General features: G+C 47.8%; 1 protein-coding gene across 11 annotated transcripts in view; it reads right to left on the bottom strand.

Annotated features, from left to right (window-relative positions):
* RTEL1 (regulator of telomere elongation helicase 1) overlaps positions 1 to 25,024 on the bottom strand; it is a 441,366-nt gene that overhangs the window by 332,213 nt on the left and 84,129 nt on the right. For 9 of the 11 annotated variants that reach the window (XR_011025114.1, XR_011025113.1, XM_068262473.1 and 6 more), the window contains exons 2-7: positions 22,727 to 22,925; positions 18,194 to 18,287; positions 14,421 to 14,502; positions 6,811 to 6,871; positions 6,524 to 6,599; positions 2,645 to 2,729 (exon numbers count right to left, since the gene is read on the bottom strand). Coding sequence is in view for 9 of the 11 variants with exons in the window: in XM_068262473.1 (XP_068118574.1) it covers positions 2,645 to 2,729; positions 6,524 to 6,599; positions 6,811 to 6,871; positions 14,421 to 14,502; positions 18,194 to 18,287; positions 22,727 to 22,925 (597 nt within the window). In the remaining 2 variants the exon portion in view is untranslated. Of the gene's footprint in view, positions 1 to 2,644; positions 2,730 to 6,523; positions 6,600 to 6,810; positions 6,872 to 14,420; positions 14,503 to 18,193; positions 18,288 to 22,698; positions 22,926 to 25,024 lie in introns of all 11 variants that reach the window. The other 2 variants (XM_068262475.1, XM_068262476.1) reach the window with 1 other exon arrangement.

Genomic DNA, 25,024 nt, shown 5'->3' with positions numbered 1-25,024 from the left:
GCCAACCAGCTAGAAGCCAGGCTTACAGATAACAACATCTTTGATACTTTTCAGTCAGGATTCAGGAAAAGGCACAGCACTGAAACAGCATTAGTCCGAGTAATGAACGATCTACTTACTGCAAGGGACAAGGGTGATTGCTCAATTCTGATTCTTCTTGACTTGTCAGCAGCATTTGATACTGTGGATCATGAAATACTAATCCAGCGACTGAAGAATTACTGTGGCCTAAGGGGTACTGTTCTTAGCTGGTTTCAGACCTTCCTATCTGGCAGGACACAGCAAGTATGTCTGGGCAAACACTACTCTAATCCAGTGCCACTTGCCTATGGAGTTCCACAGGGTTCTGTACTATCACCATTACTCTTTGCAGTCTACATGCTCCCACTGGGCAAAATAATCCAGAACTATGGTTTAGGATACCATTGTTATGCAGATGACACACAACTGTATCTGTCCTTCAAGCCTGGAACCCAAGACCCATCAGCATCCATAAATGCGTGTCTAGTGGATTTACAAAATTGGATGAACACCAGCTGGCTGAGGCTGAACTCTGACAAAACAGAGGTGTTGGTGGTAGGTGGGCCACACATGATGGATAAAGTTCAAAACGCTCACCACCTCAAACTAGCAATTGGGGGAGATACTGTACAGTATAAAGACTCTGTGCGAAACCTTGGGGTGATCCTGGATGGAAATCTAAAACTCAGACAGCAGGTATCAGCTGTCGTCAAGTCTTCCTTCTTCCATCTAAGAAATATAGCGAAAATCAAACACCTTATCCCAGCTGAAGACCTACCTGCCCTGGTTCACGCATTTGTATCCTCCCGCCTAGACTACTGCAACGCCCTGTTAATCGGATCTACAGATAAGGTTCTGCGCCCCTTACAGCTAGTACAGAATGCTGCAGCCAGACTCCTAGCCAATGCCCCCTGCAGCTCACACATCACCCCAGTACTGCAAACTCTTCACTGGTTGCCAGTAAAATGGAGAATCAATTTTAAGATCTGCCTGCTGACATTCAAGGCTGTACACCACATGGGACCCAAATACATAGCGGATCTATTGGAACTTTATGCCCCTCCACGCACCCTCCGCTCTGCCAACAAGATGAAGCTGGTTATTCCCAGGATACACTTAACATTTGGTGCTCGGGCCTTTTCCTATGCAGCCCCTACTCTATGGAACTCACTTCCACAATCAGTACGAGAGGCTCCTTCTCTGGACAGCTTTAAAAAAAGGCTAAAAACTCACCTCTTTTCTCTAGCCTTTGAGACTGCATAATGCAGGGTCACAGCGCTTTGAGTCCCCAGGGAGAAAAGCGCTATATAAATATTATTGTTATTGTTATTGTTGTTAAATGTATTTAGTCCTGCCAATAAAGCTTTTTTTGGATTTGGCTGGCAGGGACAGGAGACACATTACATGCAAGTAGCCTGTGTGATGTGGGACTGCAATACAGATACTCCGCATTAACCATTGTTTTCCTCCTTCCCCTAGTGCTGGCTGGAAGGGGGGCAATCTCCCCCCAGGCCGCCTTTCATTTAGTGATTTGTGTCTGGTGTATTCAGGTGACATACTAGGCTAGCTGATAAAAGTGCAATTAGAGGGCAGGCAAGCTGGTAAATATACACAGCATGATGCAGAGCTTGCATGGAGGGTCCTTGGGCAAACATCTGTCTGGTCTCTCCTCATTGTTATAATGACTGCATGTGTGGATAAGGTTTTAAACAAGGTGAAAAGCTTTTGACAGTCCCTAGACTCCAGGAGGGCTGCTTTCTTGTGTGAGAGACCAGCAGGGACATGAGTCCTATTACAGGCAAGTAGCCTCTGTGTGATGTGGGACTGCAATACAGATAAGCTCTCTGCTCCATCTCAGGCTATTCTCAGTCTCTCTCCACTCCTCCTCTCTCTGGGCTAATGCACGCCAAAATCACAAGAGCAATTGCTAGCAATTAGTGAGTGTGATTTTGTGAAGCGATTTTCAGAGCGATTTCTGAATGAATTGCTCAAAAAATGCTACATGCAGTATACCTGCGATTTTGAAAAAATCACAACGCTGCTGTGAGAACACCCTCATAGGGTAACATTAGCCAAGCGCTTTTCAAATCACTGTCGATTTGAAAAACGCTCAGAAGCCCTCTTGGTGTGCACCAGCCCTCCCTCGTTCACCTTTGTTTCCCTCTCCTCTAGTGCTGGGTGTTTGTGTCTTCTTGTCATACAGGAAAGCTAAATAAAAGTGCAATCCTGGTGAGGCAAATTATTATTATTTAGTATTTATATAGCGCCACCATCTTCCGCAGATGCATATATCCCTGCATCATATGGCTGTCGCTTGCGCTATGTGACACTGTGTGGCATATTCCACTGAATTGTCCAAACTAAGCCTATCGCCCGTTCCTCTCTCGGGGAGTTGTTCCAGCGCTGTACCCCGTTCACATTTGCTGCTACCAGAAGCCCTCAGAAACACTAGTGTCCTTGAGTACACTTCCAAAGATAGGCAGCTCCATAATATGCCGGCGCACTTTTGTGCATGGGCAGTATGGAGCCACCTGTCTTCGGAAGCACTCGGGGATATAAGTGTTTCTGGACCTTTCAGGAATCCCCCCTTACAAATCCTGCGTTTGCCCCTGCAGCTCTTTACCTTTGGATCCAGAAGGTAATTGTACGGCATGAATATGATGTCGGCATGCTGCTTCAGATTTCTGGACAGGTAATACGGGCAGGCCCTGAACAGAGGGGGTAAAACACACGGTGGTTAGAGTAATGGGGAGGAGAAAGAAAGAAACTGAAATAGATAGGCTATACATACATTGCAAATACAGCATTGCATTCTAAATTCAATGTAAATGTAAAATTCCACATTCATCCAAAGGAACGTGAAGGGAGAGGAGTAAGGCGGCTTCTATCCTCATTCACTTATAAACCATGCCAGTTGCCTCCTTTCTGTGCTGATGCTCCGCCTCCAATACTATAAAGGTGGCCATACATCTAGCAACTTGGCTGTACCATCGACTATTTGATTATGTCATCAAATCAAGTGTGTTCCAGTTTGCCCAATCGATGAAAAGTGGCTGATATCATGTCCGATCAACCAGCTTAGTCAATCGAGCAGGATGGAAGATATCGGTCAATCTCACAGGCATCGGCTGCTGCTCACATGTCATTTGAACGATTCAGAATCAATTTTTGCATGCAGAGCAGGGAGACACAACATCGGTCAGATCGATCAGTGAAGGTGAATCACATAGAATATCGCTTGTAGTGTGTGGGCCTCTAATCAATCCACTTTCGATCAACCATACTGAAGTCGATCGCCCAATAAAGTCAATGCCTTTTCGATTGAATCAGAATGGCTAGATGTATGGCTGCAATAAGTCACTGGCCCAGACTGAGCATGCAGATCAGATGCGGTGACTCTGGTGTGACTCCACTGGCTGCATGCTGGTTGCAGGCGTCTGACTCAAACACCACGAAAACCAAAATCTGCCATATTTATTTCCTTTTACACAATACCGGTTGCCTGGCAATCCTGCTGGTCATTCCAGCATTAGTATTGTCTGGACCACATCCCTGAAACAAGCATGCAGCTCATCTAGTCAGACTGTTGTCAGCCACATCTGGTTCCCCTCACATGCACACTTCTAGACAGGAAGTGCGTCACCCGACTTTGCCGTTATGTGCATGCGCACTGCACCACTACCGCAACAATCTATAAAGATTGCTGCAGTGCCATCGACTCCAATGCAATCGTGCGATACGGCTCAGCAACGCATTGCAGCATCTGCGCTGCCAGAAACACTTCTGTCGCACAGCGGGTACTGCGCCCAGTCTCATTGAGATTAATTCCCACTGCGCCGTAGGAGTGGTGAGGGAGAGTGAAGCAACTCCAGTGTGAAAAAGCTTTAAAGTTGCATACACACATGCAATTTTGATTGGCCAATCCCTGACCAATTTTACCACCTCCATGTAGTATGAAGGTCAATAAAAGGATTGTGTAGGTAAGTTCTCAATGAAAATTGTGTGTGTGTACCAGGCTTTAGGAGTACTTGTTCCACAGATGGTCAATGAGATGCAGATAATATTGTCTTTGGCTTGCAAATTGAATGCAAATTCTATGCAGCTTCGAAACGAGCCAATCGAATCAGCAGCAAGTGCAATTCATTGGTCCAATTCCAGGTTAAGTGCAATTCGCATAAAATGTACATGCAATTCCATCTCCTTGACCATCACACACTGTTTCCATGAATCTGTCCAGAAATTTCCACCTTGCTGCAGAGGTAATCATCTGCACGGGGCAGAAGGCTTTTTCACTTATTGTTAACACCCGCACTAATTCAATAAGTGACACAAACTGTGATGATTCTATCTGCCACCTTCAGTTACGGATTTTTCACACTCGCACGCAGTGATGCAATCCCGATTTCCTCTATCTACAACATTCGTTTTGAGAAGTGATTTGCAGGTTTGGACAGGCTGCACGGCAAAATTACGCTTGAGAATTCTAAAGGGGAGGGACTGTATACAGCTGGATCGCAAGATAAACGCAAGCACTTAAAAATACAGCATGAGTGACGTTTTTAAAATACGAATCTGCACATGTGTGAAGCTCAAAACTGCAGCTGATTTTTTCAAAGAGACGCGCATTACCAACGACTTCCATGACTTCCGGACTGAAACAGATCACCGCAGGAGCTACACAGTAACGTTGGTATGCTCTCACGTTACAAAGGGCACTTCCAGCACATCGCACCGCAACTAGGGGAGTGTGAACTACCCCATAGACTTTCATTGCCTGGGAGCGTGGTGCAGTAACTTTACCGCACCGCCATGCCCCAGTGTGATAAAGGCCCTCAGACCTCCCTCTACGGATGCCTAACCCCAAGACCTCCCTCTACCGATGCCTAACCTTAAGACCTCCCTCCACCAATACCTGACCCTATGACCCCCTCTACCGTTGCCTGACCCAAGACCTCCCTATACCGATGCCTATCCCTAAGACCTCCCTCTACCGATGCTTGACCCAAAGACTTCCCTCTACAGAAGCCTGACCCTAAGACCTACCTATACCGATGCCTTACCCTAAGAGCTCCCTGTACCGATGCCTAACCCCAAGACCTCCCTCTACTGATGCCCAACCATAAGACGTCCCTCTACCGATGCCTATCCTTAAGACCTCCTTCTACCGATGCCTAACCCTAAGACCTCTCTCTTCCGATGCCTAACCCTAAGACCTCCCTCTTCCGATGCCTAACCCTAAGACCTCCCTCTACCGATGCCTAACCCTAAGACCTCCCTCTATCGATGCCTAACCCTAAGACCTCCCTCTATCGATGCCTAACCCTAAGACCTCCCTCTACTGATGCCTAACCCTAAGACCTCTCTCTACCGGTGCCTAACCCAGAGACCTCCCTCTACCGATGCCTAACCCTAAATCCTCCCTCTACTGATGCCTAACCCTTAACCCTCCCTCTACCGATGCCCAACCCTTAACCCACACAGGTGGTGCCTAACACTTAAACCCACCCCCCCCCCAAACACTTAACCACCCTCCTAATCTTAAGCTTAGATCCCTGCCCTAGAACCACAATTTGCAGCAAAGAATGTGAATTTGGGCACCCCGAGGCACTGCCGCTAAGCTGCGATTTATGCAGGGAAATTTGGGCACTCAGAAACACCCGATAAAATGCCCAATATGCAATGCTAAAATTCACATATTGGCATGCCTCAGTGCCCACAATTTCACTGCTTTGCCACAAATCACGTCTTTTAAAATGGGCCCCTATGGTGGCTCCCTTTTTTCTGCAAGGGCTCCTGCGCCCGTTTTTACTGTTTGGGACAGAGAGTGCCCATAAAGGAGTGCTTGCATGCCGCTTGAAGGATTTAGTATTTGACTGGAGGATCTCGGGGAAGGGAGGGACAACTCCAGCACACTCAGGAGGAGGTAATCTAGCCCACCATGGTCTTCAGTTATATTTGGGGTTTTTGGTTCAGAGGTACTTCAAAGCTTCTAAGTCTAAAATTTAGGTAAACACGTTATTTCAAGGAGTGTGGGATGTTTCCTGTTATGCATGGCTTCATTAAATGAAAGCAGAGTGCAGCTCCATCTCCTGTGCTGCACAAGAAGTAGCAGTGTGAGGAGGCGGGAGAGTCACATGACCCAGAGATCTGTGCACCAAGTAGAGCCTTCAGCCGGAGCGAGAGTTTCTTCTTCAGCACAGAACCATCACCTGACCCCGCCCACCTCCTCCCTCTGTTCCCTCCTGTGCTGCAAAAGTAGGAGGTGGCCAGCTAAAGGACGACAAGAAAAGACTGTCTGGTGCTTCCAGTTAGCTCCTCCCGATCTCCTGTTGCTGATTATGTGATAAGAGAGGAAAAGCTGCAGGCTGAAAAGAAAAGGGTTATATTTACTGAAATTCTATTACAAAATGGCTTGTTTAGTGATGACATATATTATATAGATTACATAGTACTAATGTGGAGTAGCCCTTTAATGACCATGCTAGCAGCCATGTCGTAGTACCTGTGCTTGGTGCCACTCTTCACCAGGTCCTCGATGTCCAGTATCTGGGTGGTCAGGTCCTTATCAGTGCTCTTCTCTATAACACAAAGTGAAAGTGACTTTTACAATCCCCAAATAATCCTGTCCTATAAACTGAGACTGCAGACATCCTGAAAAGTCCCACAGTCAAACCATCCTCATCCCGTGTTCATTTCTAAACCACATCTCAAGCATCCCCATTCCAAATCTGTCTTCGGTCACAGTGCACACTCTAGTGGCAAACATACAGCATTGCAATAAATACTAACCATCCACATTGTTGTAGAAGTGACAGGATCTACTGGACACTTTGGAGCGACACATGTGGACCTAGAAAGACAGAAAAGATGTTTTTATTTTCTATAGTAAACGCTTAGTCTAACCTAGCATGATGGCAGCAAATCAGAAGCCTGTATAGGTTAGCAGTAGTAGTATTTGGCACCACTTATATTGCTAATTTTACTGATATTCTACTCAGCACCCAAATTACTGCGGCGCCCTTTTGACAAGCTCTGAGGTGAAATTGCCCCCTTTCCCCACCCCAGCACAAATAAAAAGTCCCCTCATGTTTGGTTAGTGATATGTGTCTGCCCATTTGTGCAGCAAAAATAATGATTTGTGCTTTTTCGTTTGGGTCCCCCATCCAGTGCTGATTGGAAATGTTGTTACTATGTTACTTACCAGTCAGGAACATGAAAACAATCCCAATAATTCAGGATTAAAGAAAATTTCATGCAAACGTACTCAGAATGGAAATTATCAAAACAAATACAGCAGCTGCTGCATTCGGTCCATTTCCAAGCTGTATAAACTAACATACATTTTATATTCATTTGAATTAAACTTTGATGAGTTAGGAAAAAAAACTTTCCTAACATGCAAATTTCACAAAAACTACTTGCTTTCACTGTCAAGAGGAGAGAAAAATTCAACCAATCAAAGATTGTTTGGTTGTTTTGTGTATTTAAGAAGCCGCTACAGGCATTGACTGGCTCAATTTAATTCCCTCCCCGGGTCTCAGTGGTACTCGGCAAAGTACTAAACTCGACTGCCCGTCTCACTCATCTCTCTTCTCACTCTTCCTCTGCTGCTCTCTGCCAAGCTATTCCTTGGCTGCCAATTAACCAGAGGACCCAGTTCAAGCTCTGAATGCTAATCTACAAAGCTCTCCACAATCTCTCCCCCTGTACATCTCCACACTAGTTTCCTGATACCAACCGGACTGCACTCTCAGATCTGCACATGAGCTTCTTTTGTCCTCCTCTGGAATCACCTCCTCGCATTCACGTATATGGACACTGGTACAAAATACATCTGTCACCGTAATCACCAATTCTGTATTTTGTACCAGTGTTTATATTTAATGTATATCACTGTCTGTATCAATATGTAATTGGGTATAAGCAGATCCTAATTGGGTGAAACCAGTCCCAAAGAGTCAGTTTCTTCAACTCAAATGAAACTACCAATCAAACGCACTAACCTGGATCAGCCGCTCAAACTGGAGAAACGATTTATCCAGAGGTTATGATGCTGACTTCATTTGTGAGAAGAAACGGCAGGTCGTTATTATGAACAGAGAGTCAACCTTTAATAGACCTTGTAGAACTAGAGATCAAAATGTGGTACCATTCATAACTGGGTTTAACAATAGCATGAGGTGGAAAGAATGTTTTGGAGACATTGGAGCATTCTTAAGGCTGATGCTCAATTTGGTCCAACGTTGTCCAATAAAACACAGTTCCTATACAGAAAGACCCATAATCTCAAACCTGTGCTAGCACCTAGCTGTGTCAATCCCCCTATTAGACCCTCCAATCCATGGCAGAGAGATAGTTTCTATCCATGCAGAACCTGCAAAGTGTAACAAAGAGCCACATCAGTAGTATCTGCCAGCAGCCCTGGGCCGCCCATGAGGCGGGGTGAGGCAGGTTCCTCAGGCGGCAGAAGTGGGGGGGGGGGTGGCGCCCACCTGGCCATGGGTGGGGGGGCGCAGAGCTGGAGAGGTTAGCAGCCAGGAAGGTGGAGCAGGGGGCACCCCCCCCCCCCTCACCTGGGGCTCCCCTGTCCGCGCTCCACCTCCAGCTATTTTCGTTAAATTGAAATCAGCCGGCAGCGGGGAAGCAATTACCTACTTACTTACAGTACTTGCGTTCCACCGCTCGTCACGTCACTTCCTGCATTGCCGCCCGCTGAACGCAGTGGGCAGCAGCAATGCAGGAAGTGACGCGACGAACACAGTGGGTGGCAATGCAGAAAGTGACGCGACAAGCGGTGGAATGCAAATAAGGAAGTAGGTAACTGCTTCCCCGCTCGCTGCTGGCTGATTTCAATTTAGTAAAAATAGCTGGAGGGGGGAGTGCGGATGGGGGAGCCCCAGATGAAGGAGAGGTGGGCCTGACCCCCTCCCCACCGATGTGCCCGCTGCTACCCCCTCCAGGTTACCTATCGGGGGAGAGGGAAGTGGTGGCATCCTCACAAGTTTGCCTCAGGCGGCAAAAAGTCTAGAACCGGCCCTGTCTACCAGCAACAGCCAGGCCCTTAAAATTAAAGGATTTATCAATTGCAGTGCCAAGTCCTTTGTGTACTGCATCACATGCGGGTGTGGAGTACAATATGTGGGGAGAACAGGCAGAGAGCTTAAATCTAGACTGGGAGCGCACCAATATAAAATCGAAAAAGACATAATAATCATAGTGTCCCGCAACATTTCTTGGGAAATAGTGTATGTCAAATCAACAAAATAAAAATGTGTGGAATTGAAAAACTCAATCCCTCTTGGAGGAAATGTAATAAAATCCGACAACTGTCTTAAATGGAAACGAGATGTATATACGATTTGGGTACTCTTCACCCTCAAGAATTAAATATGGAAATTGATCTCAACTGTTTCCTAAGCAATTTCTAGCAAACTGTTGTTATGTGGATTTCTTTAATATACTAGGCCAAAGTTTGGGCAACCTTGTTAATCTTCATGATTTTCATGTATTAATCGATGGTTGCTACGATAAAAAAAAAGTCAGTTAAATATATCATATAGGAGACACACACAGTGATATTTGAGAAGTGAAATGAAGTTTATTGGATTTACAGAAAGTGTGCAATAATTGTTTGAACAAAATTAGGCAGGTGCATAAATTTGGGCACCACAAAAAAAGAAATGAAATCAATATTTAGTAGATCCTCCTTTTGCAGAAATTACAGCCTCTAAATGCTTCCTGTAGGTTCCAATGAGAGTCTGGATTCTGATTGAAGGTATTTTGGACCATTCCTCTTTATAAAACATCTCTAGTTCATTCAGGTTTGATGGCTTCCGAGCATGGACAGTTCTCTTTAACCCACACCACAGATTTTCAATTATATTCAGGTCTGGGGACGGAGATGGCCATTCCAGAATGTTGAACTTGTTCCTCTGCATGAATGCCTTAGTGGATTGTGAGCAGTGTTTAGGGTCGTTGTCTTGTTGAAAGATCCGGCCCCGGTGCAGCTTCAGCTTTGTCACTGATTCCTGGACATTGGTCTCCGGAATCTACTGATACTGAGTAGAATCCATGCGTTCCTCAACTTTGACAAGATTCCCAGTCCCTGCACTGGCCACACAGCCCCACAGCATGATGGAACCACCACCATATTTTACTGTAGGTAGCAGGTGTTTTTTCTTGGAATGCTTTATTCTTTTTCCTCCATGCATAACACCCTTTGTTATGCCCAAATAACAAAATTTTAGTTTCATCAGTCCTCAGCACCTTATTCCAAAATTAAGCTGGCTTGTCCAAATGTGTTTTAGCATACCGCAAGCGGCTCGGTTTGTGCTGTGGGCAGAGAAAAGGCTTGCTCTGCATCACTCTCGCATACAGCATCTCCTTGTGTAAAGTCGTGGAATGGTGGAACGATGCACAGTGACTCCATCTGCAGCAAGATGATGTTGTAGGTCTTTGGTGCTGGTCTGTGGGTTGAGTGACTGTTCTCACCATTCGTCTAGTCTAGATTTTTCTTGGTCTGCCACTTCGAGCCTTAACTTGAACTGAGCCTGTGGTCTTCCATTTCCTCAATATGTTGCTAACTGTGGAAACAGACAGCTGAAATCTCTGAGACAGCTTTCTGTATCTTTCCCCAAAACCATGATGGTGAACAATCTTTGTCTTCAGGACATCTGAGAGTTGTTTTCAGACCCCCATGTTGCTACTCTTCAGAGAAAATTAAAAGAGGAGGGAAAGGCAGCTGTGTGCGATAGACTTCAAATCTCAAATTAAAAAATTTCACCAAAACAGCAGGAGAACAACAACATCAGAAATCCCATCATGCTTTGCACAGCATCAGGGGAAAAATGCCCGGGCAGTTTTCTTCTGTGCAGATAAAAATGAGGCTTGGGTAAGAAAAACAAAGTTCTGATGCTGTGAAACTGTTAAAGGACTTCCGAGGCCAAATGACCAAAAGCAGTTAATTACCTGCATCATCTTTTAAGGCACGGAGGACGCCGTCCGCGGCGATCCGCCGGGACCCCCGCTCATTAGCCCCCTGGGCCGGCTCCCGACCCCACGGCCCGGGTAGGGCTCTCCTGCCTCTCCTAAAGTGGCCGCTTGATCTGGACACGGCTGCGCAGTCCGCATAGCCGCGAGTGCGGCTGCGCAGCTCTAGGGCCAACCCATTCACGCTCAGTGCTGCTGAGTAGATTTTTAGTCTGGAAGTTCACTTTAATTTCACTTCTCAAATATCCCTTTGTGTGTCTCCTATAAGATATTTATCATAACATTTTTTTATCGTAACAACCAACGATTTATACAGGAAAATCATGATGATTAACAAGATTGCCCAAACTTTTGCATTCCACTGTATTCGTATCCATTTAGGTATGGTTCTCGACTAATTTACATGCAAATACTTTTTGTATGCACTTTGGCGGCTAATGCAAAGAGTCAGGTCTATATAGTGATGTCAGTATGTAAGGGAGGAGTCATTTCCTGGCTGACAGCTCGGGAAATGTAAGGAGGGTATAGCCCCTAATGAGTTGCCTAGCGACAAAACACGTGGGGAAGATGACGTGATACGCATAGACACGTGATGAAATACGCATGGACACGTGACGGAGTACGGGTAGACGCATGCGCAAAGTGGAAGTATCGGTGTGGACCAAGCCACATTTTTGATGGTGCACTGTAGCAGCGTTCTAAGCAAGGGCAGAAGCCCAATCAGTGTCAGCAGCCACCCAGGAGCTGAATCTTTCTATGTATACTGTATGTACACTGTAAGCCTGTATTTTTATGCTAGTACCGCCCAGTACTTTTTACTGAATAAAACGGAGTTACAATGTTGGGAGGCTGCTCCTTCTATTTTATTTCTGTTTTATGCCGTGGAGTCGTTTAAAGAGAACCCGAGGTGTGTTTAAAGAAGGTTATCTTCATACAGAGGCTGGATCTGCCTATACAGCCCAGCCTCTATTGCTATCCCAAACCCCACTAAGGTCCCCCTGCACTCTGCAATCCCTCATAAATCACAGCCGTGCTGGGAGGCTGTGTTTACATCTGTAGTGTCAGTCTCAGCTGCTCCCACGCCTCCTGCATAGCTCCGGTCCCTGCCCCCGTCTCTTCCCTCCAATCAGCAGGGAGGGAAGGGATGCAGGCGGGGACTGGAGTTCTGCAGGAGGCGGGGAGAGCAGCAGACTGACACTATAGAGATAAACACAGCCAGCTCTGACAAGCTGTTTGTCAGCAGCGTGGCTGTGATTTATGAGGGATTGCAGAGTGCAGGGGGACCTTAGGGGGGTTTGGGATAGCAACAGAGGCTGGGCTGTATAGGCAGATCCAGCCTCTGTATGCAGATAATATTCTTCAAACCCACCTCGGGTTCTCTTTAAAGGGAACTGAGGTCGGATACATCAGGCTGACGGAGCAACCCCAGGAGACTTGCCAGAGAGGCGATGGGGTGGGAAGGTTGGGCGCATATAGGTCTGTAAGACCAAAGGATCTTGTGAGTGAAACCCTGGAAGGGGCATACTTTAACGAACTTTACACATCTGCAAATGTGTAAGCTTCTGAGAGCACAACCAATATACTGCATTGTATCATTATGTACGCCATGCTGGTTATCATACCCTGTACAGCGCCACAGAATATGTTGGTGCTTTATAAATCAATAAAAATAATAATAATTTTTAATAGTAGAAAAAAAACATTTAGCTTATTGTTGCTTGCCAGATACTCAGTTTGTGTTAAAATTTAAGTATTATATGCTTGAATTCGTAGGCCTGTTACTTTAACTGAGGTTAGTTAAAAGACTTGATTTGCTCCGTATACCTTTAAAGAGGATTTCTAGAATCACTGCAGAACAGTGTGTTTCTGCCTATACAAGGCCAGAGGGCTTATCTAGCCACCATGGTCAGACAGAGAGGCAGTCTGTTCCTGTAAACATGGAGTGTTTTCATATTTCCTAAAGGTAAACAAAGGTCCGTCTCAGATTAAGGGACATGTCACTGGAACATGGAATTTTCCAGGGCATGCGCAGTAAAGACTGTGATTGTCATGATATCACAGGTTCTTATCAGCCAATAGCAGGCGATGAGTTAGTGATCCGTCCCTGCTCAGATGATGTCACATTTACCTCTTTAGAGTTTAGTTTAAGAAGAGCTAACGAGCTCCCGGGGGGCTGCTACTTCTGACTTCTGGCTGATTACTTCCACTTTCTACTCTTTTTGTAATGTCTTGTCATCTTATCTAACTGTATGCTGTATATAGGCCTAAGTGCAATGTAGTAAAGATGTAACATAAGAGAAAGCCTGTTTGCCATATAAAAGGAATGGACCAAAAGCCTGTAACGCAAAGAGGACTTACTACAGACCAATTGCTTCGCTGAGGTGTAACAAACATGTAGAGATAAGCATCTGTATATCTGTTTACTGAATAAACGCCTGAAACTTTGACGACGTCTAAGAAGTTCTATCTCCTATGCTGTTGCTGTGATGAGAGTCGAGTTATCACACTTCCTGTGATATGGTGCCGAACGAAGGTGTAGTGTTGTTGCCCATAGCAACCAACAAAGATTTATTACAAGTTGCTGCAGTTGTAGACCATGAGAAGCAATTATCTGTTCTTAACCTCCTTAGCGGTAACCCCGTGTGTGACACGGGGTAAGCCGCCGGAGGGTGCCGCTCAGGCCCTGCTGGGCCGATGTAAATAATTTTTTTTTGCTGGACGCAGCTAGCACTTTGCTAGCTGCGCCAGCACCCCGATCGCCGCCGCCGCGCGCCCGATCGCCGCTATCCGGTGCGGCGCGCGCCCCCCCCCCCCCCCAGACCCTGTGTGCTGCCTGGCCAATCAGTGCCAGGCAGCGCCGAGGGTTGGATCCGGAGTCCCAATGACGTCCCGACGTCGCTAACGTCGGTGACGTCATCCCGCCCCGTCGTCATGGCGACGGGGGAAGCTTCCCAGGAAATCCCGTTCTTTGAACGGGATTTCCTGATCGGAGATCGCCGAAGGCGATCGAAGCGGGCGGGGGGATGCCGCTGAGCAGCGGCTATCATGTAGCGAGCCCTCGGCTCGCTACATGATTTAAAAAAAATAAAATAAAAAAAAACTGCTGCGCTGCCCCCTGGCGGTATTTTTCATACCGCCAAGGGGGTTAATGCATGCACAAAGAGGAAAAAATGTGGGCAGTGTGTACTGCAAAGAAAAAAAAAGTACAGACACCAAGATTGAAAAGAAATGGTCAGGTCAGGAAATTGTAAAAACTGTACAAAATTATTTGTGTAGCACCAATATATTTTCATAAATTTTTTTTTAACGGACAACTTTTTCAAGAGGGCTGCACTTCTGGGTTCTTGTACCAACTAGTCCTGCTGTTTGGAAAACAATAAAAAAATAAGATTGAATGATGTCCTCCTAACCTTGACGTGATTGCTCTCCTGCTTCTTGACCTCTGGGTGGATGCACAGCTGCTCCCTTGAGCCCAGCACACTGACTCTGGGTCTAAAGAAAGGAACAAAAATACCATCAAACTTTTTAATAAAAGCGGAAGTATCCTTTCCCCCATTCTGATCGGGTAACTGCTGACTTTACAGGCAACACCTTCAACTTCCCTTATCAGCATTTTTTAATGCATGGGTCCCTTATAAAGGCTAAAACGTACATAGACACATTATTCACACAAAGCAACTAATTCCAAGAGGTACCGTATTTTTCGCCGTATAAGACGCACCCAGGTTTAGAGGGCAAAAACCAGGGAAAAAAAATATAAACTAAACCTGGTGCATCCATATTTCAGGAGCGTCTTCTACATGACCTCCTCAAATGGTGTCATACTGTGTCCCCCATGTCTCCTCCTGTATCCCCAAGTGTCCTCCTGTAGCCCCCAAATGACCTGTCGACCCCAAGTGTCCTCCTGTCGCCCCCAAGTGTCCTCCTGTCGCCCCCAAGTGTCCTCCTGTCAACCCCCAAGTGTCCTCCTGTCACTCCCAAGTGTCCTCCTGTCACCCCCAAGTTTCCTCCTGTCACCCCCAAGTTTCCTCCTGTCACCCCCATGTCTCCTCCTGTATCCCCAAGTGTCCTCCTGTAGCCCCCATATGACCTCCTGTCGCCCCCAAGTGCCCTCCTGTCGCCCCCAAGGGTCCTCCTGTCACCCCCAAGTGTCCTCCTGTCAACCCCCAAGTGTCCTCCTGTCACCCCCATGTGTCCAAGTGTCCTCCTGTCACTCCCAAGTGTCCTCCTGTCACTCCCAAGTGTCCTCCTGTCACTCCCAAGTGTCCTCCTGTCACTCCCAAGTGTCCCCCTGTCACCCCCATGTCTCCTCCTGTAGCCCCAAGTGTCCTCCTGTAGCCCCCAAATGACCTCCTGTCACCCCCAAGTGTCCTCCTGTCGCCCCCAAGTGTCCTCCTGTCAACCCCCAAGTGTCCTCCTGTCACCCCATGTGTCCAAGTGTCCTCCTGTCACCCCCATGTGTCCTCCTGTCACCGCCATGTGTCCTCCTGTCACCGCCATGTGTCCTCCTGTCACCGCCATGTGTCCTCCTGTCACCGCCATGTGTCCTCCTGTCACCGCCATGTGTCCTCCTGTCACCGCCATGTGTCCTCCTGTCACCGCCATGTGTCCTCCTGTCACCGCCATGTGTCCTCCTGTCACTCCCATGTGTCCTCCTGTCACTCCCATGTGTCCTCCTGTCACTCCCATGTGTCCTCCTGTCACTCCCATGTGTCCTCCGGTCACTCCCACGTGTCCTCCTGTCACTCCCACGTGTCCTCCTGTCACTCCCACGTGTCCTCCTGTCACTCCCACGTGTCCTCCTGTCACTCCCATGTGTCCTCCTGTCACTTTCATGTGTCCTCCTGTCACTTTCATGTGTCCTCCTGTCACTTTCATGTGTCCTCCTGTCACTCCCATGTGTCCTCCTGTCACTCCCATGTGTCCTTAAGTGTCCTCCTGTCACCCCCATGTGTCCAAGTGTCCTCCTGTCACCCCCATGTGTCCAAGTGTCCTCCTGTCACCCCCATGTGTCCAAGTGTCCTCCTGTCACCCCCATGTGTCCAAGTGTCCTCCTGTCACCCCCATGTGTCCTCCTGTCACTCCCATGAGTCCTCCTGTCACTCCCATGTGTCCTCCTGTCACTCCCATGTGTCCTCCTGTCACTCCCATGTGTCCTCCTGTCACTCCCATGTGTCCTCCTGTCACTCCCATGTGTCCTCCTGTCACTCCCATGTGTCCTCCTGTCACTCCCATGTGTCCTCCTGTCACTCCCATGTGTCCTCCTGTCACTCCCATGTGTCCTCCTGTCACTCCCATGTGTCCTCCTGTCACTCCCACGTGTCCTCCTGTCACTGCCACGTGTCCTCCTGTCACTCCCACGTGTCCTCCTGTCACTCCCACGTGTCCTCCTGTCACTCCCACGTGTCCTCCTGTCACTCCCACGTGTCCTCCTGTCACTCCCACGTGTCCTCCTGTCACTGCCACGTGTCCTCCTGTCACTGCCACGTGTCCTCCTGTCACTGCCACGTGTCCTCCTGTCACTGCCATGTGTCCTCCTGTCACTGCCATGTGTCCTCCTGTCACTCCCATGTGTCCTCCTGTCACTCCCATGTGTCCTCAAGTGTCCTCCTGTCACCCCCATGTGTCCAAGTGTCCTCCTGTCACCCCCATGTGTCCAAGTGTCCTCCTGTCACCCCCATGTGTCCAAGTGTCCTCCTGTCACCCCCATGTGTCCAAGTGTCCTCCTGTCACCCCCATGTGTCCAAGTGTCCTCCTGTCACCCCCATGTGTCCAAGTGTCCTCCTGTCACCCCCATGTGTCCAAGTGTCCTCCTGTCACCCCCATGTGTCCTCCTGTCACTCCCATGAGTCCTCCTGTCACTCCCATGAGTCCTCCTGTCACTCCCATGTGTCCTCCTGTCACTCCCATGTGTCTCCTCTCACTCCCATGTGTCTCCTCTCACTCCCATGTGTCCTCCTGTCACTCCCATGTGTCCTCCTGTCACTCCCATGTGTCCTCCTGTCACTCCCATGTGTCCTCCTGTCACTCCCATGTGTCGTCCTGTCACTCCCATGTGTCCTCCTGTCACTCCCATGTGTCCTCCTGTCACTCCCATGTGTCCTCCTGTCACTCCCATGTGTCCTCCTGTCACTCCCATGTGTCCTCCTGTCACTCCCATGTGTCCTCCTGTCACTCCCATGTGTCCAAGTGTCCTCCTGTCACCCCCATGTGTCTTCCTGTCACCCACATGTGGCACACAGGCAGGGAATCCCTAATGACGGTGGTTAATATCGGTGGACGTTCGTAAGGTTTCCTGCCTTTGCCATATAAGACGCAAGGACTTTTTTCCCCCATTTTTGGGAGGACAAAAAGTGCATCTTATGTGGCGGGAAATACGTAGCTGCTACGTCCAGGAAGCTTAAATGGTTAAAAAATACCAGTTGCCTGGCAGCCCTGCTGATCTATGTGGCTGCAGTAGTGTCTGAATCACACCAGAAACAAGCATGCAGCTAGTCTTCTCAGATCTGACAATAATGTCAGAAACATCTGATCTGCTGCATGATTGTTCAGGGTCTATGGCTAAAAGTATTAGATGCAGAGGATCAGCAGGATAGCCAGGCAACTGGTATTGTTTAAAAGGCATTAAATACGGCGGCCCCCGTATCCCTCTCGTTATAGTTGTCCTTTAAGGCCGGTTGCACACCTATCAATTGAGGTGATCGCACCGCAGGAATGAGGCTTCTTATCACCCATGCACCATGGTGGGGAGACAGGATCATATGCATAGCGCTGCACCCCGGCTAGTGATGTATTTCCTGCTGGGCAGGAAGTGCGTCACTGGGAATCCTCCTGTTGGTCCGCACATGAGCTCCTATTGTGCACACTTTCTGAGTCGCCCATTGACTTGCATTGCTGCATAATCCATGCGGTAGACACAGATCATGCGGTAACACGCTGCAACATTTGCGTCAGCATTGCGGCAGTTTGGATACTTCCGGTGCACTAATTTGCAACGTGTGAACTGTGCACTTGCATGGTACTTGCGGCAGGGAAGGGTACTGCAGAGTGACGCAGAGCGCAAGTGTAGAAGGGGCCTGAAAAAAAAAAAAAAACACTTCTAAAATAATACTTTCCAGAGGTAACATTATCTCACTCATCTCCAGCTCAGCTCGCAAAATCATAGAATATAAAGTGAAATTACCTGTAAGACGTGTGTTTGAGTTCACTTATAACCTGCGTCAGCTGGGAGTGTGTTCTGGAGGCGTAGACAATCTTCGGAATATCACTGTAATATGCTATGGAAAAAAAAAAAAAAAAAAAAAAACAGTGCTTCCGGGTTACGTCATTGCTTACAAACTGCTACAAATGTATCTACAGCAAGTGTACAGCTTATTAATGCACATTTATTTTTTTCTACAGTTAATGATACACATGCTGGAGTCTTTGTAGTCTCACTATCATTTAGAAACAGGAAGTTTTGATCAGGAGGAGACCTTTATTGGCTAACTTACAAGAAAAATAGTAGCTTCATTCACACTAGTGCGCTTCTGTCCATTTTTCAGCAACGTGTATCAATCTGTAACATTGATGTGCAGATAAAAAGTGAACAGAAGCGCACTAAGGGCCCTTTTCCACCAGCGCGTTTGCGCTGGCTGAATCGCAAAACCGCAAACCGCTAGCGATTTTACAATCGCAACGGTTTGCTTTTTAACATAGGAATCGCGGTAGGTCATTTCCACTACCGCGATTCGCTTTTGTCGGGAACGCGAAGCGGAGCGATAATTGCCGCGATTTTGCTATGCAGTGCATAGCATAGCAAAATCGCGGCCGCAAACGTCGGGGGAATCGCCGGTTTTGCGATTCAGCAATCGCTAGCGTTCAGCATGAACGCTAGCGATTGCAGGTGGAAAAGGGCCCTAAGTGTAAATGAGGCCTAAGATAATAAGCATTTGTCGGACTCTATTAACCACTTCCTGCAAAGTAGACATTTATAAATGTCATATTTGTGCACGTTTAGCGCAAATAGGGTGTTTATAAAAGTCCTACAATTCTGCAAAAGCACAGTTGCGCTGTGGGAGCAGCATTTGAGCCCTTCAGCCAATGGGATAACGTGGTTATTAGAGTCTGAACAATGCTGATGGTGGTTCATACTGCTTTTAAATGCGTTTGAATGTTAATAGACTTAGAAAGCAATTTCCAGTCTGGTGGCAGCTGTGAAACTGGTATGAAACTCAAAATTGAATCTCTGCTCTAAAATATTAAACATAGCTAACACTAGGAGAAATCTCTGCTCTAAAATATTAAACACAGCATAACACTAGGAGAAAAGACAAGACACAGAACGTTTATCTCACGCCTTTTTTCTGGCGGACTCAAAGCGCCAACAGGGCGTGCTCAGTAGGCTGTAGCAGTGTTGGGGAGTTTTGCCCAATGTCTCTTAACTGAACAGGTGCTGGCTTACTGAACAGATAGAGCCAAGATTCGAACCCAAGTCTCCTGTGTCAGAGGCGGAGCCTTTAAAGGGACACTTAAGCCAGAAAAAAAAATGAGTTTTACTCACCTGGGGCTTCTACCAGCCCCCTGCAGCAGTCCTGTGCCCTCGCAGTCACTCACTAATCCTCTGGTCCCCTGCTGCCAGCTAGTTAGGTTTTTGCCGATAGGCCCGTCAGGACTGGCCACGCGTACCTTTTTCCGCATTCCCGACTGTAATTAGCGCCATCGCGGACCGCAACGCGTACAAAAATACGAAACGCATAGATATGTGGCAACATGTATTTTTGTACACGTTGCAGCCCGCAATAGCGCTAATTGCAGTCGGGAATGCGGAAAAAGCTACGCTTGGCCAGCGGGGGGGGGGGGGGGGGGGGCATGCTCCCTGCTGCAGGACATGCCTCTGTGTCCCAACCGCCGCCGTGCTATAACTCCACCCCCCCCCCCCCCCCCCGAAATTGGCATCAATAATTGTTGCTATTCCGGAGGGTAAGGACTCGTTCACATCATACGCACTTCCGTGCGCATTTGGAAGCGTGTATAACGTGTCACACGCGAGAATGGCAGAAGGGCATAGAGAGCCGTTCTGCCATTCACATCAAAGAACTGCGCTGCACCACAGCAGTACGATGCGATATGAAGCACTTCTGTACTGCTGCATGCATTCTGCCCGCAAATACAGAGCTGACCCATTCACTGTCAGTGGATGGGATCAGCAGCGCAGCGAGTAGAGGCACAAATGGTGTGCGATCGTAATCATTGCGTTCCAATCGCATTGCCACCTGCGCTGCATAGATGTGAACGAGGCCTTAAGGGAGAAGAGAGGTATTCCCTGCTTAAACACTCACTATAGACGTTCCTGCAGGCTTTCCCCAGCTGACATTGGGCAGTGTCTCTTCCTGGCCACGCCCCTGCACGCTGCTGTGTGAGAGCAGCTTCTTCCAGCACCGTTACCCCAGGGGTCATGAAACCGAAAGTGAGGGAATGCAGGCCGGCGGGTTTTTTTTCTTAGTTTGTCCAAACCTCAGGTTCTCTTTAACCTGTACACTATCCAGCCATTAGTATAAAGTCCCTTGAAGGGTTCATCACTCAAAGTTCCAGTTCACTGAAGCTAACTAATAACATTGTTAGGTTGCCAGACAAATTATCAGATGCCTTGTACCGTAATTGAGTATTTGCAGTGCAGAAAAAGCAGAGAAAGTTATCTGCCTCCTCCCGGGATACAGAGGAAGCTTCTCTGCATTGTTTGCCTCTTCAAATACTTAATTACAAAACAATCTGACAAAAGCCAAGACAAGATTAGATTTTTAACCCCTTCCATGCCAGCAGTCTCTGGTCCTTAAAGAGAATCTGTACTCTAAAATTCTTATAATAAAAAGCATACCATTCTATTTGTTATGTTCTCCTGGGCCCCTCTGTGCCGTTTTTGCCACTCCCTGATGCAATCCTGGCTTGTAATTGCCAGTTTTAGGCAGTGTTTACAAACAAAAGACATAGCTGCTAACCAGCTTGTGATAGGCTGAGAGGAGCTCAGTCTGTGACTCACACAGAGCCTGCAGAATGCGTGGAGAGGGTGTGTAGAGCTTCTATCCTATCACAAGCAAAGCAGCACATTCCTGCCTGAGTGCCTGAGCCCGACAAAGCCATCAGAGGAAAGAAGATTAGATTATATAACAGAGATAATACAGCCACTGTGCAACTAGGAAAGGCTGCAGTAAGACAGACCACATTAGAACAGGTATAGGAACTTATAAGATAGAAGAATGAAGGCTGAAAATTTTGTTATAGTCTCTTTAAAATGAACCTTAACCCTGGCAGATAAAAATGTTTCATTTGCCCCCTGCTGCCGTCTTGTACCCTCTCCGCTTCCCGAGTGTCCTCCAGTCCCCGCTGCGGGTTACTTTCGTTTTCCCCCACCACACGGCGGAGGAACGCACTTGGCGGCGGCAAGGCAGAGAAGAATACGCGTGGCCGGGGGCAGACTCCCACTCAGCCGAAAACCAAATTAACCCGCAGCGTGGACCGGAGGACCCTCGGGAAGCGCCGAGAGCACAAGACGGCTGCAGGGGGCTTGGAGAAGCCCCGGGTAAGTGAAACTTTTTTTTATTTGCCCGGGTTAAGGTTCACTTTACGACGCCGCATGTAAATCCTACACCACACTTGTGGCTACCTAGGCTGATGCGGCGTAGGATTTATGCCGCCTGCCGTTTCCGCTCCCGACGCGATCATGCGCACCCGAAAGGGGAGGTTAAGCTGACATATGAGAGCTGACATTTTCCTTCAGCGATCAGGAACCATCGCGTATGGCTCCTGATCACGTGATCACTACGATCGGCAGATCGTAGTGATCACTGTAAGAGCTGCGGCGGTAGGAGGGGAAGAAGAGGATCCACTCACCTTCCTGACGATCCCCCGGCGATTGGGCCGGCATCTCCGCTCGATCTGACGTAAGTCGGGTCCCGGTTATGACGTCATGAAGCCGTGACCTGGAACTTAACATCAGTGCGAGCGAGGATGCCGGCGAGAGCGGAGTAGTCTACAGCTGCTCGTCGCTGGAGCCTGGGAGGTAAGTAAAGGCTGCAGGCTATACGGGGAACACCTGGCTACACAGGGGACACCATATTTACCCAGCCAAACTGGGGATCCGGGTGCCTGACCCACCCAGATGCGCCCCCCCCCCCCCCCCCCCTTGGCGCATGTAAAATGGCCAAGTCCATTAGGGGGCTTAGGCAGCTGGTCCCCAAAGGGTTAAGAAGCAGAGACTGCTGGTTTAAAAAAACAGTGCTTACCGACATCAACCGATGTCCTGTCGCTGTAGCCTCCTTCTTCTGCTATCCATATGACAGCTGAGCTCTGTGAGCCGGTCAGGAGGCGATTTCATTGGCCCTTGTCATCAATGTGAGTCATTGTGATTGGTTCACATTGATTACGGAGTCAGGAGCCGATGAAATCGGCTCCTGACCGGCTCTGCCTTCATACCGACAGCAAAGCGAGGGGGCTGCAGCGGCGAGATCGGTGGGAGCATGCAGCGGGGGAAGATTGATATCTACGCCCTGGCAGAGATAACAGGTGCAAAACAGGGCGTAGATTTCAATCAGCACGATCCGGAAGCAGTTAAGCCTTGTACATTATTATAATTAGATATAAATATTAGATATTGTTAAAAAATATATATATTAGTCATGTTTAAAATGAGAAAAAACTGCATATAGTTACCAGGGGAAAAGCCGTGTTGAGATTTTACCTGTGCCCTGCCCGGTGGCATCTCCACTCCCCCATTCTGCAGCAGGCCTGTCTGGGAAAAGCTCCGCCCCATTCATGCGTTCTTTGATTTTACGCGCTGTGATGTTGTCCTTAAAATGCTGCCGCCAAGCCAGAGCCGCACAGAGCAGGCATAGTGTTTTCCCTGTGCCCGTTGGACTTTCCAGAACACCATTAACACCCTAAAAAAATAAAAATAAGTAGTACACAGGTAGACAGGCATGTAGTGAATAAACAAAACATTAAACCACAGCTCTATTATAATACTGACACCCTTGTGCCACCAAGACACATCTGGCTTTGGGATTTGCCCAGCTCTGAGTTTAGTCCTCTGCAGGGAATATCTGCCGCAATGGGGAAAGGGGGGGGGGCAGTCTGCTTCAATAACGTTGACAGATTGTTAAATCTGCTGAAATAGTGATTTGAGGACCAGGGAGTCAACCAGCCAGCTCCCAGATCCCTAATGGTGCAAAATGTACAACAGCAAAGGGAAAGAAAGGACTGGGTCTCCACCTGGATTTTGCAATACAGTACAGCAAAGTCCCTGTTATCCGGAACTCAGGCAACCAGAAGTCTTAAAGAGGAGCTGTCAGCCATACTATCTCAGAAAACTACAGTTAGAACTTACCGGTAGCGGTATTTCTACGAGTCCTCCAGAACGACTCCCAACATGAGAGATAGCCAGTTCCTCCCCCTAGGAAACACGCCCAGCACAAGCTTTGCATAAAGCACCCCCGTCCCAAACATCCCTCAGTATTTAGCAGAGTAGACCGGATCCAGGAACAGAGACAAATAACATTCCATCCTCTACTTAGGCAAACATTTTATTTCACCCAAATAGGGAGGGAACTAAGGTAGCCGTCCTGGAGGACTCGTAGAAATACCGCTACCGGTAAGTTCTAACCGTAGTTCTCTCCTCGTCCTCCAGGACGGCTCCCAACATGAGAGACCAACGAGGACCCCAATTTACCTTAGGGAGGGATAATGTTCTGTAACACCTCCCTTCCGAATGATAAGTCCTGGCTAGAGAGGAGATCCACCCTGTAGTGCTTGACAAACGTGTGGTGTTTTTTCCAGATGGCCGCCTTGCAAATTTTCTCAAGTGATGCACCAGATCTTTCAGCCCATGAGGTTGCTAGTGATCTAACTGAGTGAGCCTTAACCTTTTGTGGAGGAACTTCCCTAAGCCATCTGGCTATCGTGTCCTTGGATACCTTTGACCCCTTTTTTGCTCCTGAGAAAGATACAAAAAGATGATTTGATCTCCTAAAGGGAGAGGTAGCTTCGAGATATGCCAGAACTGCCCTCCTGACATCAAGTCTATGCCATTCTGCTTCTCTGTTATTTGAGGGAGGATCACAAAAGGATGGTATAATAATCTCTTGGGATCTGTGGAAAGTAGAACTAACCTTGGGGAGATACGCTGGATCTGTCCTGAAGACTATCCTATCTGGGAAAATCTGCATAAACGGGTCTTTCACAGATAGCGCTTGAATGTCCCCAACTCTACGTGCTGAAGTCACTGATACTAAAAATGAAGTCTTAAACGTCAGAGCCCTTAGAGTAGCTTTATCCAAAGGTTCATATGGATCTTTAATGAGGGATTTCAAAACTAAATTTAGATCTCATGGGGGAACCAGATTCGACGGCAAGGGTCTGGACCTCGTGACCGCCTTCAAAAAAATCAATAATGGCCTGTTCCTTGGCCAATCGAACATCCAAAAAAAAAGAAAGGGCAACCACCTGAGCCTGTAATGTACTAGGGGCCAGTCCTAAATCCACCCCCTCCTAAAGAAAATCAAGAATAATTGGGATATCATTTCCTATGATTCCCTTTTTTAACTTCCAGGAACAAAAAAACTTTCCAAAATTTACAGTAAATCTTTCTGGTGAGTTTCCTGCACTTCACCATGGTAGAAATTACACGGTCTGAAAACCCCCTAGCTTTTAAGGATTTCCATTCAGGAACCAAGCTGCCAGGGAAAACTTCCCCGGGCTTGGATGAAATTCTCCTTTTTGCAGTAGCAAGTCCTTCCTCAGGGGAAGGAACCATGGACCCTGGGTTGCCAGACGGCAAAGATCGGGGAACCATATTTGGCTAGGCCAGAACGGTGCTATGAAGATCACCTGGGCTGCTTCCGCCGTCACCTTCGACAGAACCCGAGCAATCAGGGGAAAAGGAGGGAATGCATATAACAGTTCCTCCGGCCACTGTACTGCCAGGGCATCCAATCTCTCCAGAGGGGAGGATGGATCGAGAGAAAAAAATATTTCTGTTTTC

Source organism: Hyperolius riggenbachi, chromosome 12 (assembly GCF_040937935.1).
Source record: "Hyperolius riggenbachi isolate aHypRig1 chromosome 12, aHypRig1.pri, whole genome shotgun sequence".
Classification (NCBI taxonomy): Eukaryota; Metazoa; Chordata; class Amphibia; order Anura; family Hyperoliidae; genus Hyperolius; species Hyperolius riggenbachi.
The sequence above is the reverse complement of the archived record's forward strand: the minus strand, read 5'-3'. Positions and strand labels throughout refer to the sequence as shown.